Raw genomic sequence first — 18,438 nt, 5'->3', positions numbered from 1 at the left:
TCACCTGGGAACCAGTTAGAAATTCAGAACCGCAGGCTCCACCTCCAACCTCCTGAAAATCAGAATGTGTACCTGAGCAAGACCCGCAAGTGCTTTCTACGCACAGCAGGGCCTGAGAAGCGCAGCCTTTTCCTAAAGCACCAGGTGCCACCTCCGGGCAGCTGGCTGTGCTAATGGCCACACCGTCCTCCCAAGCACAACTGCTCCTTAAGCCTCACAAATTTCTCAGGGTACCCAAGGTTTCCACAAAGTACAGGACCCTTGTCCCCTGGGCTACAAGGATGGTTTGGGGGCACTTAGAGGGAGCACACCTGGCCCAGGGGGCACCTGCACCCCTGCCACAGCCCAGTGTATCACTGGGAGCCCAGGCCCTGTATCACAGCAACTTTTTCCTTCTCTGGGCAGGCGGGGGAGGGGCAGATCCCTCCAGGGAGCCACAGCTTCTCTCTGATCTCCATCAATAGAAGAGATTCTCCAGCATATCCTCCCTTAGTGTGGGGCACAAATGCCCACTAGGACCTCAGGATCGCCCTTTCCTGACATTGACATCACTGTTCCACCCTGTTTCACAGCCTAAATTGATCAGCAGCACAGGGGCAGAGAGATGTGGCTTTATTTCACTTTGGGGCTCTACCAAGCTGCCCCTTAGTGAGAGGTTCTGCAGGCTCTCCTTGCGCTTGGAACTCTCCTGTGGCTGGGGGCCTGAGCCACAAGCACTGAGTACCAAGTGCTGAGTGAGGGGTACACGAGGAAGCTGGGCTGGGGAGGGCTTCCCGGGGAGTGGGCGTGAGCGGGACCTGGTCCTATTGTTCCGCATCACACCCACTCTGTGCCTCTGGGGGGACAGAAGGAGAGTTCTTTCACTGGAGCCCAGAAAATAGTTTTTAAACAGAAGAAACCCTAAAAAAGCAGAGTGGAAATAAAGCTCTGTTTGATCTGAAAAGATAAAATCGCACAGACTTGAAAACCTAACAGCTATGGCTGCTTGACCCTGCTCCTCTGTAATCGTCTCATTTAATCTGCTCAGACCTCTCTGGATAGGGGGCGTTACCTCCACTTGACGGCTAAGAGAGAGGCTCAGAGAGATTAAGCAGACTGCACAGGGGCCTGGTGGAGGCAGGATTTGAACCCAGGTCTTTGGCGCTCCTCGGCCCACATGTCTTTGGTGTTCCGGAGCCTGCCAGGTCTTCATGTGATGGGAGAGGAGGGTGTGGATGGCGCCTGGGGTGGTAGCAGGTCGGGTGCCACACGTCTGGTAGCACCAGTAAGCTATTGGCCAGGTCACAAGGGCAGAGTTTTCTTATACTGGCCTCGCTCAGCCCTGGCAGGAGCCCTGCGGTTGCAGAGAAAGGAGCTCTCCCTGTGAGCGGCCTTTTAGTTGGTATTTACAAGGGGCTGATTGGCAAGCACACTTCCTGTAGCTCCCTGCCTGCCAGAGAAGGCTGTTAGCCCCTAAGACAGGTCAAAGCAGAGAAGGTCTGGGAAGACAATGTCAAAGCCCTGACACATTCCTCCTGCCCCTGGATCTTGGGCTCCAAGCCCATCTGGGGGGAATGGATGGATCCCTGGATATTGGGTTTGAATTACCCCCCCACCCCCCACCCCCTGTCCCGAGCTCAGCCAGCTGGCGACAGTCTGAGCCTTGCCCTGCCCTCCAAGCGCTGAGTGTCATAGTGCCCAGGGGAAGATGATTCACCCTTCAAGGTGGCAGCTGCCTGCTTGGCACAGCGGACTCATGCCGTCTGCCCAGAATGCCCTTGTCCGGCACCAGCAGAGTGCTGCCCTGTACCCACGGGCAGTGAGCAGTCAGTACGGGCATCGATCGTGAAGCCATCACTAGACACAGTGTAGGAGCGCTTGCTGGCTGTGGAGCCGCTTGAGGGGGAGGTTAGGAGTAAGCAAACAGTCTTCAACAGCAATTAGTGCAAATTAGACGTGGTTCCCAGACATGGAGGGGAGGGAAGCTCCTGTTGCAGCTCCTGCCCACATGTGTCTGCCTGAAGGGAACTAGCAAGCCGGGTCTCTGGGCAGAAGACATTTCACACACTTGGTCTCTGTCCAGATGGCATTCTCTGTGCCAGCCACTGAGTGGTAAAACTTTGATTACCCACAGAACCTCCAGTTCTCCAGGGTGCTGGGAGCACTCTGCTGGGAGCACACAGGTGAACGGCAAGAAAACTTCTTTGACATCTGCTTAAAACAAAGTACTTTCTTGCTCCCTTAGACAAGCCAGTCTAAGGGACCGTCTGTCTCTCTCTCTGTCCAGAGTGCTGGAGAGCAGCCCAGACGCTCTGACTCTTAAAGCTCAGCCTTGCAAGGGCCTTATTCAGGGAGTAAGAGGCTCGCAGGGTCACGAACACGGACTTAGGCATTTGGGAAACGTTCATTCGCCAGTTGTCGTTTTTTGATTGAGCAGCTTGCCGTGCGCTAGGCGCTGTGCTGGAGATGGAGGCGGACAAAGCCCGCTCCCTGTTCTCACGGGGCTCATGTCATGGTCATTTACACTAGCTGATACTTAGTGGCCATTTATTTCATATCTGGATCTTCTCTAACCATTTGCAAGTGTGCTCTTATTTAACGCTCACGACCACCTTATGAGGCAGGCACTATTATTCCCCCCAGGTGAGGAAACTGAGGCTCAGGGAAGTTAAGTAACTTGGCCACGGTCATGCTGCCTGGACAAAACCAGGGTTTCCAACCCAGGCAGTCTTGCTGCAGAACCCCAGCTATTGAGGACAGTGCTTTGCATAAGGAGAGATGATTTTTGCATATAGCTGGAGGGAGATTGAAAGCCACAGGAAAGTTATGGCTAGAGCACGTAACTTTGGTTGGAGGGAAACTTCCTTGGGGTGGAGAGAACAGTGTAAGGTGATGAGGCAGGATTCCCTATGCCACGAACGCAGGCAATCAGCCTAGCTCTTGACAGCTCTGCCCCACACAGTGAAGCAGGTGGGCAGCATCCTGGGGTGGAAGTGCTATATGAGTGTTTTCACCGGATTCTCTCATTAAGCCTCACTGGGAGGACCAGTGGTACTCAGACTAGCTGTGCATTCAAATCATTGGGAGATTTTAAAAACACCTGTGTCCAGGCAATACCCCAATACCCCAGAGATCCAAGTCAGAATCTCTGATGGTGGGTTTGGGGCTTGATGATTTTTTTAAAGCTCCCCAGATGATTCCAATGTGCAGGCAAGATAGAACCATGGAGCTAAACCAGAACCTTCCATCAACAAGCACATTCCATCCCTGAAGAAGCTGTAGCCTCTTTCTTCCTTCTCTCGGTGTCTGTTGCGTGTGTGTATGTGTGTAGCTACGTCAGGATGAGAAGAGCAGTCAGCCCAGCCGTGAGAGCTGACGGTCGGCTGGGAGGGTGGCAGAGGTGAGCTCTGTGGACTTGCCTCTTTGCTCAGGGTTCCTCTTTCCCACGGAGCCTACCGTCCCCTGGACCCTGGGCACGGTGGCTCTGCTGCCGCAGTGCCCACAAACCCCCACTTGTGATTTCCCTGTAGCACAGCCCGCTTACCTGGCATTTTCAGAAGGAACTTTATCGATGAGCCAGAGGCAACCTAGAACATGCAGACAGCCAAACAGCGGGCCGGTTCCCAAAGTTCAAGTTTATTCCAAAGCATCCTAGTGTAGGTGGACAGGAGTTGGCCTGAGCTCTGACACCTTGTGCTCAGGAACCTGTGGTCCTGCCCGGGCGGGCTACTTGACTCACCATTACTGGAGGTGCTTGCTCAAGTTCAGTGACCTCACCTTGGTAGCTTGAAATTGGCCATGGGAGGAATGTTTACACCACGCAAAATCGGCAAATGCCCCACATCCGGGATGTTTCCCTCAGGAAGTGGATTGTTAAACGTTAGCCAGCACACCACTTCCTTGCTGCTTGTCCTGGCCACTTCACCCACTTCCCCTCCACCACCACCTTCCACTCATTTTATTTCTCAGAAGCTGGTTTCCCTGGTGAGGCCCTACCTAATTCACTCCCATCTGGTGCTTATCTTAGGAGCTTTTCTTCTTATTTTTCCAATTATAATGGAGGTCTTATTTCTCTGACAATGATCTTAAGCCTGAGTGGAAAGGGCTGTAAAGTTGGTGGCAGCGACCTTAGGTTCCAAGCGCGGAGAAGATTTACAAAGGAGCTATTCACATGTCCACCCCACCCAGGAGAAGAGCCTGTAGGGGAGGCGATTACTTTTCCATCCCACGCGTCTTCACCCCTCACTTCCAGACTCTTGCTGTGCAGCAGATGAGGCGGCTCTAGTCTTCCGTGTGAGTGTTATAGACACACATACCTCCAGCTGTGACGGAGGGACCGGCAGACACTTAATGGGAGGCCATGGCAAAACTGCCATTCTTTCCCGAGCCCCTCCCGGGGTATCTAAGTGAAGCAGCTAGAGAAGCAGAGCAGAGGGGTGGGGGGACTTCAGGGGAGAGGGGCAGTGGGCACAGGGGAGCAAAATGGGAAATCTGACGGGGAAGGCAAATCCCCAGGCTTGGGCCAGGCAGTCCGAGTTACTTACTTAGCTGTCTCCAGAGCAGCCAGTAAGGGGACCGTGTTCTGACCCGGCTTTGACTGCACGTGGGATCCAGACGGGGCAGTGTGCAGGAGGGGGCAGTGCTGGCAGGTGGCCGCACTGGGAGCCTGTGGGCCCACCTTGCTGGACAGTCTGAGGTGCGGAGGAGGAGGAAATCACAGTGGGGGCTTTTCTCCCCCTTTGTTTTTCTTTCCCCACAGCCTGCACTTAAGGTTCATTAACATATTCCGTAAAACACTCTGTGCTCCCCATCCTCTTGCCAGTTGCCCGCCACACTCTCTACACCTCCTTGGGGAGCGCCGCGTGGTCCCTTCTGCCAGCCTCTGTGGCCCCATGAAGCCGAGGACCGTTTAAAGATGGGAGGTTGAGGTTCAGAGAGGTTAGGGCCCTGCCTGAGGTTGCACAACTCCAAATGGCAGATCCGAGGTCAGGGCCTGGGTCTCTGCACCATCCCCTCCCGCAGCTGGCCTCTCTTTCATCAGAGGACTTAGAACTCCCCAAGCCAAACAGACTTCCTTGAGGGACTCAGCCTGCAGGACTGTCAAGGGCGTGCAGTGTTCTCTGTGCCTCCTGAGCACAAGGGCTGCTGCTGCTTTCTTCCTGCACACATCCCCCCACCCCCCACCCCCGACAGCCAGGGCTCGGGCCAGGGCTCGGGCCAGGGCTCTGTGCAGTGGGGGAGTTTGATCACTGCCCTCCCCGGGCTTGTGAAGGGACAGACCCAGCCGTGAGTGTGGCCCGGGAGCCTCCTTGTTACAGGCACAATTCTCTGTCCCGCTAGGTGACCATAGTTTGCCTGCTTGTGTCTTGTGGCATTTTGAGTGGGGCGTGAAGCTCAGCTCAGCTCAGCATCCTTGATCTTTGTTGTTGAGGCACCAGGCACCAAAAGCTGTGTTAAGGCTGATGCCAGGCCAGCCTGAATTCTCCAGCACGAATGTGCCCACAGCCCCCTGGGGAGGCTAAGGCAGCCTCCCACGTGCTGCCCACAGGCCTGAGGCACTAGGGCTGGGGCGCTGCCTCTGCATCTTTACCCAGCGCCCCAGGTCCCATTGTAAGGAGGCCTCAGGCTCCACGCTCACTGATTGGGATCCTTTGGGGACTGGAGGCAGAGAAGCTGAAAAATCCTGAAAAATCAGGCATTCTGGCTGGAAGGAGATCACCTGGATCAGAAGTGAGGCAGCCAGCCATGTGTCAACTGTCCAGTGCGGCTCCAGCCTGGGCGGCCAACAGGGCGCCATGATCTGTTTCTAAGCTACCAAGGAAGCCAGGGAACTGGGGCCCTAGGCCACCAGGTTGGGGAGCCTCTCATCCCAATTCCAGATGGGACCTTAGATGTCGTGGGACTCAGCTCCACCCAAAGTGGGAATCAGAAGTCACTGGTCTCTGCTGGGTTACCTCTGTGCTGGGAAGCTCACTCAGTACCCCTTACCACTTCCCTGGGCCCAGACCCCTCTTCCTCTCAGCCTCCTTTCAGACCATGGGTACCACACACATGATGAATCGTGCTCTGAAACAGTCATTTTTATCATCTTGCCTCTAGCTTGTCCCAGTGGCATGAAACAAGTTTGCCAGTCAATAGTGCCAATGATTAGTGAAGGGAGGTCAAGCTGACCTTGGAGAAGTAATTTTCTCTAAGTACTGCCCACTCTGATTCTGCTTTTATTGATTATTTTAAGCTTCCACAGACATAGGCAGGAGTCTGGGAGGGCTGTCTGCGGTGGGAAGAGGGTTGGATCCATCTCTCATTGTCTGTAATGGCGAAAGCTGGAAAAAAACTGAATGTCTAACTGTAGAAACATGAGCCAAAGTGTGATCCCTCCATTCCATGGACCACGACGTGGCCGTAATAATGTCACAGACTTGTAACCTGAAAAGATGTTCACAGTGTGTCATCAAGAAAAGCATGTTATGGCATAGTATCTAGGAGGCCATTTTTTTTTTTTTTTGCAGTACGCGGGCCTCTCACTGTTGTGGCCTCTCCCGTTGCGGAGCACAGGCTCCGGACGCGCAGGCTCAGCGACCATGGCTCACAGGCCCAGCCGCTCCGCGGCATGTGGGATCTTCCCGGACTGGGGCACGAACCCGTGTCCCCAGCATCGGCAGGCGGACTCTCAACCACTGCGCCACCAGGGAAGTCCTAGGAGGCCATTTTTGAAACATAGTTGTGTATGCACACACACACACGCACACGCACACGCACACACGCATGTTTAAAAGTTGGTAAGGCCATGTACCTCACATTAACAGTGATTGGTTCTGCGTGGTGAGACATGGGTGATTTTATTTCTGCTCATCAATATTTTCTCATTTTCTAAATTGGATTATTGCACTGAAGGGCCAGTAACCTATCACAGCCTTGGCCCACAGAGGCCTGGCCCTGACTGGCAAAAGTGCCCAGAATGGGTCAGGTCAGGGGAGGGGCCCCAACTCTTGAATGTACTGAGGTCAGAGTTGCTTAATCAAGTGGTGTTGGTGGTGGGTCCACTGTGTGCCCAGCCCAGGGTGGTCCTGAGCCTGAAGGAACTTACGATCTAGTTCAGGAGGTAAAATGTGCATCCATTTGTTCGTTCACTCATTCATCCGACAAATAGCTATTGAGCACCTGTGAGCACTGTGCCAGGTACTGCACTTACAGGGTGAACATAGTCCCAGAGTGTGATGCGTGATGTGAATCTTGTATAAAGGGTTATGGGACTTTGGATGCGGACCAGAGGGAGTGACAGAGGAGGGGGCCTTTGAGCTGGAATATGAGGATCCACAGGACATGGGCGAATGGGGATGAAGGCGTGGCCCAGGGGAGAGGGCAGAGCTGGGCTCCTCTTCCTCTCCAGGTGTGCCAAAGTCCAGGGACCTGGCTTCCATTACCACCATGACGCCAGTGTGGCTTGTAGCCCTAGGAAGCTTATGTAGCCTCTTCAAGCTTCCGGTTCCCCACCCACAAAACGCAGATCATTTCATATCCTCCTCTCTACCCTCCAGCCATCTCCCGCTCTTGTCAGGATGCTCTGAGCGTAAATGTTCTTTTAAGCTTTATCCAGAAACTCCCAATTGGGCACTTGGGCTTGTTGCTTGCTAGCCTGGCTGCTCCAGTTTGTTGATTCTGCCAGCTTTGACACATTCTGGTGGCCCCATTGCTCCTTCCTCTAAGCTGCTCAAGCACCTTTAGCGGTTAAATCAGGGGAAAGAGATACACTTAATCCCCGCCATCACTGTCCTTGGGCAGAGTGGTTTGGAGAACGCTGAAGACCCTGAAGAGGCCAGCTCAGTGAGTGGTACTTGGAAAAGACAGGCTGAGGACTCAGGCAGCGCTGCTGTCTCTAGGCCTGGAGTCACGGGGATTTGCTCCAAGCCTGGGCTGCAGCTGGTCTTCGTGCCACGCCCAGCAAAGCTCGGCAGGGGCATCACAGGGAGACCCTCCTCCCCATCTCAGGAGCACTGGCCACTCTGCAGCCCTCAGGCCTCCCTGGCTGAGGGGTGGAGGAGTCACGGAGTCCAGAGAGAGAAAGTCCTTAGCACCCCCTAGTTCTTGCTTGAAGGCAGGCCAGGGTGATCTGACGTCACCTAGGGGATAGTGGACGGGGAGGAACCTGATTAGGTATCGAGGGTGGAGGATTCTGACTAAACCAACTTAGCAGAATTCTTGCTAAAATTGGACAATGAGAGATGAACACTGAAGCACAAAAGTCAGGCCTAGTTGAAAAATCCAGGGAAGCTGGAGCAGAGTTAGAGGATCATTGTCAGCATGGAGAAGCCGAGGCCCAGTTTCCTTATCTGCCAGATGGGTCATTATGAAGAACCACCTAGCACAGGGCCTCAAATATCAGTTCCTAGAAGCAGCCTCCCTTCTTGGGCCCTTTTTTTTTTTAATTGGCTGTACCCCGCGGATGTGGGATCTTAGTTCCCCGACCAGGGATGGGACCTGCATCCCCTGCATCGGAAGTGTGGAGTCTTAACCACTGGACTCCCAGGTCCCTTGGGCCCATTTTAACAAGGTGTTAACCTCCCTAGGCTTTGATTTCCTCCTGTGCCACATGGGGTATAATACCCTGTGAAATGACCTGACTTCTTAAGAGCCCAAGGCAAGAGGATTTTCTTATCTGGGCGATCAGGGGCAGAGGGGATGGTGTGTCTGTCCCGCCTGCCCAGCTGCTGGCTGTGCTGTTGGCCATTACAAAGCTAATGTGCTAATGTGGAGAAGGGGAAGCTTCCAAGTCATTGGCCCTTCTCTTCCCAGCCATTAACTGGTAGGGAAATTGGGGTCCCACTTTCCATGAATAAAGACAAGAAATGCCACAGGCAACCCCTTCCTTCAGCCCCCACTCCAGCAGCCGCCCCACCCAGTAAGGGGCATAGAGGAGCCGGCTGCTGGCAGCTGTGTGATGTGACATTAGCATGCGGATGAGCTCCAGAGGAAGCAGAAGGTGAGCAGGAACTGAGAGCAGTTGATCTTGCTTTTCCTCCCCTCCCAGGAGTAGCATCTGGTCATAACCTTGCATTCTAGAAACGCCTTATCTCTGCTTCTTTCCCTACCTGAGCCTCCACGTTTGCCTTGGGCTCTGGGTCCCTCCCCATCGCCTCCTTCACGACTCCTGTCCTCTCATCCATCATGCAGGTTCCTGCCTGTCAAACAAGAGCCCCACTCGCCGCACTATAGCCAGTCTCGCTTGGGACCCAGCTCCCGACCATGACCCACCCTAGTAACTCCCTGCCGGCTGCCCAGAACGTGTTTTTGTACCCACCATGTCTATGTGCCAGGTATAGTGTTTGGCCCTGGGGATTCAAGGACAAAGATAGACTCTGCTCTCAGGAGGTTAAGAGTTGCCCCTGCCTCCAGGACTGGACCCGTGGTCTAACGAACAGAGCCAGCCCCCAGGGAGCTCAGAGCCACTCACCCCAAGGTGCTAAGGGAGGGCAAACTCCCGTGATCTGTGATCAGTGATCTTTGATGTTACTATTGCAAAAAGACTGTGACTTGCTGAAGGCTCACATGATGGTGAACATTTTTTTTAGCAATAAAGTATTTTAAAATTAAGGTATGTACATTGTTTTTTTAAACGTAATGCTATTGCATACTTAATAGACTACAGTGTAGGGTAACATAACTTTTACATGCACTGGGAAACCAAAAAAAATTCATGTGACTCGCTTTGTTGCGATATTCACTTTATTGCTGTGGTCTGGAACCAAACCCGCAACATCTCCGAGGAATCACTGTACAGATATTCTCTCATTCATCCTTAAACAACTCTGTGAGGTATATACTATTATTACCCTGATAGGAAGTTTATTTTATTATTTTTTTAATTGAAGGATAGTTGATTTACAATATTGTGTTAGTTGTAGGTATATAGCAAAGTGATTCAGCTATACATATATATTTTTTTCAGATTCTTTGCCATATAGGTTATTACATTCTTTCCCATATAGGTTGAATATAGTTCCCTGTGCTTTACAGTAAATCCTTGTTATCTATTTTATATATAGTGGTGTGTATCTCTTAATCCCATACTCCTAATTTGTCCCTCCCTGACCCCACCTTTCCCCTTTGGTAACCATGAGTTTGTTTTCTATGTCTGTGAGCCTGTTTCTGTTTTGTAAATAAGTTCATTTGTATCATATTTTAGATTCCACTTAGAATTGGTATCATGGTATTTGTCTTTCTCTGTCTGACTTCACTCAGTATGATAATCTCTAGGTTCATCCATGTTGCTGCAAATGGCATTATTTCATTCTTTTTTATGGCTGAGTAATATTCCATTGTATATATGTACCACTTCTTTATCCATTCATCTGTTGATGGACACTTAGGTTGCTTCCATGTTTTGGCTATTGTAGATAGTGCTGCTATGAACATTACAGTGCATGTATCTTTTCAAATTAGAGTTTTCGTCTTTTTCACATATATGATGTGAAGTTTAATAATTTGCTTTAGGTACACAGTTGTTATGTGGCTGACCTGGGACTTGAACCAGAGACTGAGTGATCCTAAAGATTAGGTGTGAGGAACCGTAAATGTTTTCAAGTATTAGTATAGCTGCTGCCTTGTTCTGGTCCTTTTTTTTTTTTTTTAATTGAGACAAAACTAACCATTTAAAAGTGTACAATTCAGTGGCATCTAGTGCATTCACAGTGTTCTGCACCTGTCAACTCTAGTTCCAAAATACTTTCATCACCCCAAAGGAGACCCTGCACGCATTAGGTAGTCACTCTCCAATCCCCTCACCCCAGCCTCTGGCAGCCACTAATCTACTTTCTGTCCCTACGGCTTTGCCTATTCTGCACACTTCATATGAATAGAATCATATACTCTGTGACCTTTTGTGTCCGACTTCTTTCATTCAGCATAACGTTTTCTAGGTTCATCTATGTTGTAGCATGTGTCAGGCTGATTAATATTCCATTGTTTGGCTATACCACTTTTTGTTTATCCACTCGTTGGTGGACATTGGCTATTGTGAATAGTGCTGCTGTAAACACGTGTGCACGTATTTGAATACCTGTTTGCCGTTCTGCGAGTTCCACTCAAGAGTGGCATGGCTGGGATAAGTGGTAATCTGTGTTTAACTTTTTTTTTTTTTTGGCTGCGTTGGGTCGTCCTTGCTGCGCGTGGGCTTTCTTTAGTTGCGGTGAGCGGGGGCTACTCTTCTTTGCAGTGCGCGGGCTTCTCACTGCGGTGGCTTCTCTTATTGCGCAGCACAGTAACTATTTTTTAGGATGCTTTTCTGCATGTGGTTGTAATGCCCTTGTGGGCCCCAATGGCCCCTCACACAGGGCCGGGTGCTGGGCACTGAGCCCATGCGCATCGGGCGATGCATCCTCCTTCTTCTCTGCCCGCTTGGCTCCAGCCCCCTAATCTGGCCCTCTCTCCCTGACAGACGTGCCCGTGGAGAAGCTGGCCGCCATGCCCGCCTTGCGCAGCATCAACCTGCGCTTCAACCCGCTGAATGCCGAGGTGCGCGTCATCGCCCCGCCGCTCATCAAGTTCGACATGCTCATGTCTCCGGAGGACGCGCGGGCCTCCCCACCCTAGGCCTCCCTCCTCAAGCCCGCCCAGCAAGGGACAGAGGCCACCTGGCCTGGCGCCCTGAGGGGAGGGAGTCCCACGAGCCCATGGGAGGCCAAGTGTGGGGGGCTGGGGGCGGGCGGGCTGAATAGCGTGTGGCGGGAGGGGTGTGGCGTTCCAGGATAGATAGCATAGAGCAGTAGTGGGCCCTGGAATGCCCGGAGGGAGGAGGCGAGGAGGGGGCTGGGGCCCAGACTCTGGGCACTCACAGCTTCCGTGCAAACCTGGGCAGATCCTCTGAGCCTTACAATTTGAGGAAAGGGGCAATGGCAGGGGCTTTTGCCTCCTTTGGGCTCCCTAAAGGCTTTTGGGGGAACACATGCCTCCAAGTTACCTTCAAATCATTGGTACCTTCTGGGCCCACGGATGAGCATCGCTGAGCGTTTTCCAGGCCCTTGTGGGTTCGAGGCCTTGTTTCTAGTGCTGAAAGCCAGTGGCTGCCATAAGAGGGACAGAAGACAATCTCCATCTATTTATTGATTCCTGAGAACCGACCAGGCTGAGGCCTTCCACAGTGCCCTGTCCTCAGCCCTGTGGGTCCCTGGATTGGCAGGAACCTGAGCCAGGAGTCATGGGAAAGCTGTGGAGACAGTGTGGCCCGACACTGTAGCAGGGTTGAGAACGTTTGTATAGGAGCCCAAGAACCAGCAGACCGGCAAGTGGAGAGCAAATCAAGTAGGCTCTGTCCTTCCTCGTGACTAAGAAATCGGTGGGGTAGGCAGTCAGGAGTGCCCCATCCCTCCCCTGGGCATGAGCGAGGGTGCCTGGCATCAGCCCTTCTGCTGCAGGAGACGTGGCCCAGAGAGAAGCAAAGCCATTTGCACCTGCGCCACCCTCAACAGTCTCCCTCTGGCAGGAGTCTGGCTGCCTGTCACTGGTCCACACAGGGGCAGAAGGCACTATGGATCATTGGATTCGTGGCCAGCCAGCTCCCAGGCCACCACCCAGAGCCCTGATGACCTAGTCATCTCTAGGCCCTCAACCTGGAGTCTAGAGTGTGGCCAGGTAATTGCGTGACCAACCATCTCTGTTTGCCCGGGACTTAGGGCTTTCCTGGGACGTGGGACTTTCAGTACTAACACTGGGATGACACCCGGCAAACGGGCAACTGGTCCCTCTACCAGGAGAGAGACTGAGGCTCTTGCTTCCTGACACCTGTGGTTTGGAGAACCTCTGACCCCTTGATCCCCAGGTATCTACCTCCCACCTTCTCATCTGTGGAGCAAGCAGACTCAGAGCCCACCTTGCCTGGTCTGTGGGAGACACCTGAGGCCCCAGGACTCAGAGCAAGCCAGGCTACCGGATCCTACACTTGTGGACCAGGGGCCAGTCTTCCACTCCCAAGGTTAGGCTGTTCAGAGCTCAGACCACCGCTCAGAGCACTAACCCTTGATCAGAATGCTCCCTGTTCCATTCCCCCTCTCCAGCTCCGAACCCTGCCCCTGCTCAGGCCTTCTGTCTCCTGGCGAGAGGCTGACAGGTTGGGCCATTGTTGGCCCATTGCTGAGCCCTCGGTGTTCATGTTCACTCTGCTCATCTCCCAAGGCCTGGTCGGTGAAGCTCTGGAAAAAAGGGTTTTCAGGGTGAGGAGGCTGAAACGGGATCTTCTAGGGCTTCTGAGTTCAGCCATGGACGCTGGGGACAAGTGAGTCTGCAGTCCAGCCTAGGCTGTCCTGGTCCCCCCTACCCCCCAGGCTGTGTCTTGGAGTGGGGTTTCTCCTTGTCAGAGAAGGGGCGTACTTTTCCGACATGCACAAAGGCGTTGTATGGCTAGAGCTTTGCAACTCAAGTATGGTCCGTGGGCAAGCAGCATTGGCGTCCACGGGAGCTCGTTAGAAACGCAGAATCCCAGGCCTCACTCCAGACCTCCGGAATCAGAACCTGCATTTCAAAAGATCCCCAGGTGATTCCTATGAGCACTTTACTGTTTGAAAAGCAGAGGCCTGGGGTGACCCTCAGGATGTCCTCAGAGTGGAGGGTGAAGGTTCTCAGCTCTCCCCCTGCCCTGTCAGGGGTCCGAGTCTGTGCTCATCCCCCTCCCTAAAGCAGTCCCCAGAGACCTTGGGCCTCTTAGATCTTTCCAGAGTCTGTGTGGCACTCCCAGTGAAGGGACTGACCCAAAGCCACCAGGAGAGGAGGGCTGGGTTTGCCCGGCCCTCTGGAACCCTGCCTTTCTGGGTAACCTCTGCATGCTAAGCTGCTGCTTCCCCAGGTCCTCACCTCAAGCCCTCTGAAGGGGATGCTTCTGGAAGCTGTTTTCTACTCTGTTTGGAGAGTTTGCCCTTGCCTGCTGGGAAAGCTTGGGCGTCAGAGACGGCCCCAAATCAAAGCCCACTGTGTGAGTGAGCCCTTAGTTTCAGTCTGCAATAAAGAACACATTGGTTTCATCTGCCTCTTGGTGTTTGATTTATTCTCACAGCACACATCTCTTGTGGCCAGAGTGTTGATCCCACCATCAGCGAAGAGGAGGGGCTGCCCCTCTTGCTGGAAGCGTGAGGTAAAGCAGCTCGGCTCGGGTGAGGCTTGGAACATTCACAGTGGGCGGAGGCACGGCCAGGCAGAGTTGACGCTGTGCTGCTGCAGAGCGCTAAATATCAGCTAGGGGAGACCCCGTACCTGCGGAAGCATGAAGGGACCTGCTGTGCCCCCACTTCTCCTGGGCTGATGCCAGAAATTCTACCCTTAGCGATTGATTTCTCAGGGTCCAAAGTTCTGAAGGAGGCGTCTCTGGACCAGCAGCAGCGTCCAGGGAGCGGGTTAGATAGCTCCCCCCCACCCCCATATCTACAGAATCAGATGCTCTGGAGGTGGGGCCCAGCACTCGGCTTTAACAAGCCCTCCACGTGTTCTGATGCAAGTTAGAAACTGCTTCTGGGTTCAAGGTTTAAGTCAGTTTTTGTTTTCTAAATCTGGGAGGTCAGCCTGAGTTTGCCTTGAGTTTTAGGCTAGACTCGCCATCATTTTTATTTAACAAACACATATAGAGCTTAGTGCATACCAGGCAGTGTCCAAGCACGTTACAGATATTAACTCATTTAATCCATCGAAAAGCCACAGTGAGCTCTGTGAGTTGGACAAATCCTTTCCCCCTCTCTGGACCCCGATTGCTGTCTGTAAAGGGAAGGGGCTGTACTAGGAGATCCCTGAGCGCCTTTCCAGAACTCACCTGGTCACTGTCTCTCTGATTCTGGGGGCTCTGCTATAGCTGTCTTCAGTGGACTAGCCTGGACTCAGGCTGCTGCCCATCCCCACCCCAAAGGTCAAGCAGAAGATTCCCCCTGACTCCGTTTCTTCTTGCTGAATGCTGGCTCACCAGAAATATCACAGATTGACCCGTTGGTCAGAGAAAGCTGAGCCAACTCTTCTCCCAGTAAGGGACAGCTTTACTACGTCTTCCCAGCGTGTCAGCATGGAGAGGGCAAAGTCGCGGTAGTGAGATTTCGGAGTCTGGTTTCAGGTGGGGCTTTCAGTGCAGGGGAGGACGCCTTGACTAGGATTGCATAAAGATTGTGATATAGTTTAGCATCGGTGGACACAACAAAGAGACTTTTTAAGGCGAGGAGTTCAAAGAGTCTTAAGCTTAAGTCTTAAGCTCTCTTTTGATGCTGTTTACTGAAGAGTCGGGCAGTTTGATGTTCATTTAAATGATTCTTTCTGGAATTTCCTAGAATGAACAACACAGTGATTTACAACTTTTACTTCCTGGGCAAGAGTTTCCTGGAATAGTACTGTTATGTTGAAGAGGATGGGATACAAAAACTTATTAATGTCGAAGGTAAGATGTATGCGACTAGAGGGTCGTTTTGTTTTGTTTTGTTTGAGAATACAGCTGACATATAATATTAGCTTCAGGTGTATAACAATGATTCAGTATGTGTATATACTGCAAAATGACCATCACAATAAGTCTAGTTAACATCCATCACCACACATAAAGGGTTTTAGTCCTCAGGCTCTCCCAAATTCAGTGTTGGACGAAAGGGCCTTACTTTGGAGCTGCCATTTACATGAAACATGCCTGTCCCGTCTCAGAAAGCTGGCCCTGGGCGGGGACCAGTTCCTGGAAGGGTGAGCGTTAGCAGGGGCCCAGATGGCCTGGCCAGAGCGCTGGGAGAGTTGCCAAGGCCTGGGAGGGCAGGCCTGAGAGACCACGTCACTGGATCGCTGGGCAGGTCATGGGCTGGGCCGGGCCCAGAGGCAGCCGGATCATGCTGTGGACATGTGCCTCAGGGCCGGGTGGGCTGGACCCATCCCTCAGAAAAGGCACACAGGCCCAGATACTTCAGGTCCAAGCAGGAGCAGTCACTGAGCGCCTACTGTTTGTCAAAACTGGGCCAGCACTTGTATGTTTTCTCGTTTACTATCAGCAACAGCCTCTTGGTGCTCACTCTGCAGATGAGGACAGGCGTAGGGCTTGGGGGTTGGTGTGTGGCTCGGAAGGAGCAGAGCTGGGGTTTGAACTGGGAGGCTGGCTCGGGTGGGAGAAGCGATTGCTTTTTCCAGCTCACACGTTCCTTCTCCCATCCCATTCCTGTGAAGAGCCTCTGAGCCTTGCTTTCCTCATCTGTAAAATGGGTGCAAAGACTGCTTCCTATAATGCCACAGGTGGTGTAGGTAAGTAGCCCTTGGTGATCAGCATTTTGCCCATTTCACACACCCGAGAGCTTCCTCACCCATCTGCTTACACTTACGCCTGCCCTTGTGTGGACAGCTTTAGTGCCCTGACAAGAACCCTGCCTCTCTCAGACGAGCACAGAGCTGTTTGTCAGACATCCCTGGGGCACATCTGGATGCTGATGGGCACATCTGGATGCTGATTCCCACAGGGAATGAGAAGACTGACAGCTCACCGCTCCCCCCATCTTCACAGTTCAGGGATCTATGAAGTTCTGCCTCGGGCTGCCAAGGACAACTAATAACTCAGGACAATGAGGCATTCAAGGCCTTAGCCAGGAGCCAGTTGGGGTTCATGCTACTCTGTGTACATCCAGATTCTGACCAGCCAAGAGCACCCTGGCACCCCCTCTCCTGTAGACAGGAAGCACTTAAATTAGGGTGTCTTCAGGGGTGGACCCTGCAGGACCGCCACACCACACAACTCCAGTGGTGCCAGTCAAAACGCATTCGAGCTTATCGACCCCAGTTACCTAGAAAATAACGTGCCTGGGCTCCGGGAGCTGTACAAGGGATGTCTGGACTATATAAGAGATCCGGTCACTAGGATCTTTTTAGATGCAGATTCCAGGCCCACCTGAGCCCCAGTAAACCAGACTCAAAGCAGGGCCCACACCTCTGCACCTTAATGAGTCTCTGTTTCTCCCTCACACAGCACCCAGACTATCCTTTTATTTTTATTTATTTATTTTGGCTGTGCTGCGTGGCTTGTGGGATCTTAGTTCCCCGACCAGGGATTGAACCCAGGCCCTTGGCAGCAAAAGTGCAGAGTCCTAACCACTGGACCGCCAGGGAATTCCCCAGAGGATCCTTTTAACTCCTAAGCCACTGTCTGCCCATGTCCCACAGGGGCTCTCCAGTGCAAAGGCCAAGTCCTTACAGTGGACTTTAAGCCCCGGCATGGTCTTCCCTCCATGACCTCTCTGGGCTTCACTACTTCCCCCTTCTTCACTGTACTCCAGGCACACTGGCCTCCCACTGTTCCTCCGTCCCTCGGAGTGGCGGATGGCCAGTATGCATGACCTGAGGGAGGATGGGCATCCCCCAGTCTCCCCCGCTAGCCTGTCACTGCGCCTGGAATCCCACCAGAAGGAGAGCACTGTTTCTGGCTTAGCATCACCCTCTCCCTGAGATCCTATTCCAACCCTTGACAGGATTGCGAAGGGGATTCCTACAGACAAAGCTGAGCGGTTGGCTGGGACTCTCTCTCCTCAGAGCGTGATTCTCAGCATCAGGAGCACCTGGGGGCGGGTCACACCTGCAGAGGCTGGGTCCCTCCCCTTACCTTCTGAATCAGAATCCACATCTTAACCCCCCACAGGATCCATGGGCATATTAACGTTTGAGAAGCTTGGCTTTTGATGACTCTGTGATCCCCTCTCCCCTTCTCAAAGTCCCTGTGATAGGCAGTGCCAAAGTGTAATTTTGGTACTTGCAGTGGGTCCTGCAGTGGGGCTCTGCCTTGCCTGCATATTAGGATCACCTGGAAAGTTTTGAAAAAATACTGATTCCTAGGCCCTGCCTGCCAGAAACTCTGATTCAGTTGGTCTGCACTGGGTCCCAGCACTGGTGGATTTTTTCTTAAAAGCTCCCTTGTGTGATTCTAAGGTGCGGCCAAGGTTGAGAACCACTGGCCTGTAGAGATTTAAGAAGTTGCCGGGCTTCCCTGGTAGCGCCGTGGTTAAGAATCCGCCTGCCAATGCAGGGGACATGGGTTCGAGCTCTGGTCTGGGAAGATCCCACGTGCCGCGGAGCAACTAAGCCTGTGTGCCACAACTACTGAGCCTGCATGCCACAACTACTGAGCCTGCATGCCACAACTACTGAAGCCCACGCGCCCAGAGCCCGTGCTCCACAACAAGAGAAGCCACCTCAATGAGAAGCCCGTGCCCTACAACGAAGAGTAGCTCCCGCTCGCCAAAACTAGAGAAAGCCCACGCGCAGCAACGAAGACCCAACACAGCCAAGAATAAATAAATAAGTTAATTAATTTAAACAAAAAGAAAGAAGTTGCAAAAGGGCCCTGAGCTGAATTCAGCCCACAGATGTATTTTGTTTGGCCTGCACAATGTTTAGAAGTAATTTTGAGTTAAGTTTCTCAATAATTTTAAATTGGGAGCTGAAATTTTTCATGAAAAATACCTGGGTTTCTGGCTTCTGAAA

General features: G+C 52.6%; 1 protein-coding gene across 2 annotated transcripts in view; it reads left to right on the top strand.

Moving 5' to 3' along the window:
* Nucleotides 1-13,988, top strand: part of LRRC20 (leucine rich repeat containing 20) — a 71,674-nt gene extending 57,686 nt beyond the window's left edge. For both annotated transcript variants that reach the window (XM_060126165.1, XM_060126166.1), the window contains one exon: nt 11,414-13,988. In XM_060126165.1, the coding sequence (XP_059982148.1) occupies nt 11,414-11,568 (155 nt within the window). In that variant the 3' untranslated portion in view covers nt 11,569-13,988. The remainder of the gene's footprint in view (nt 1-11,413) is intronic.
* Nucleotides 13,989-18,438: the final 4,450 nt, after the last annotated feature.

Source organism: Lagenorhynchus albirostris, chromosome 16 (genome assembly GCF_949774975.1).
Source record: "Lagenorhynchus albirostris chromosome 16, mLagAlb1.1, whole genome shotgun sequence".
Lineage (NCBI taxonomy): Eukaryota > Metazoa > Chordata > Mammalia > Artiodactyla > Delphinidae > Lagenorhynchus > Lagenorhynchus albirostris.
This window is presented reverse-complemented; position numbering and strand designations above follow the sequence as displayed.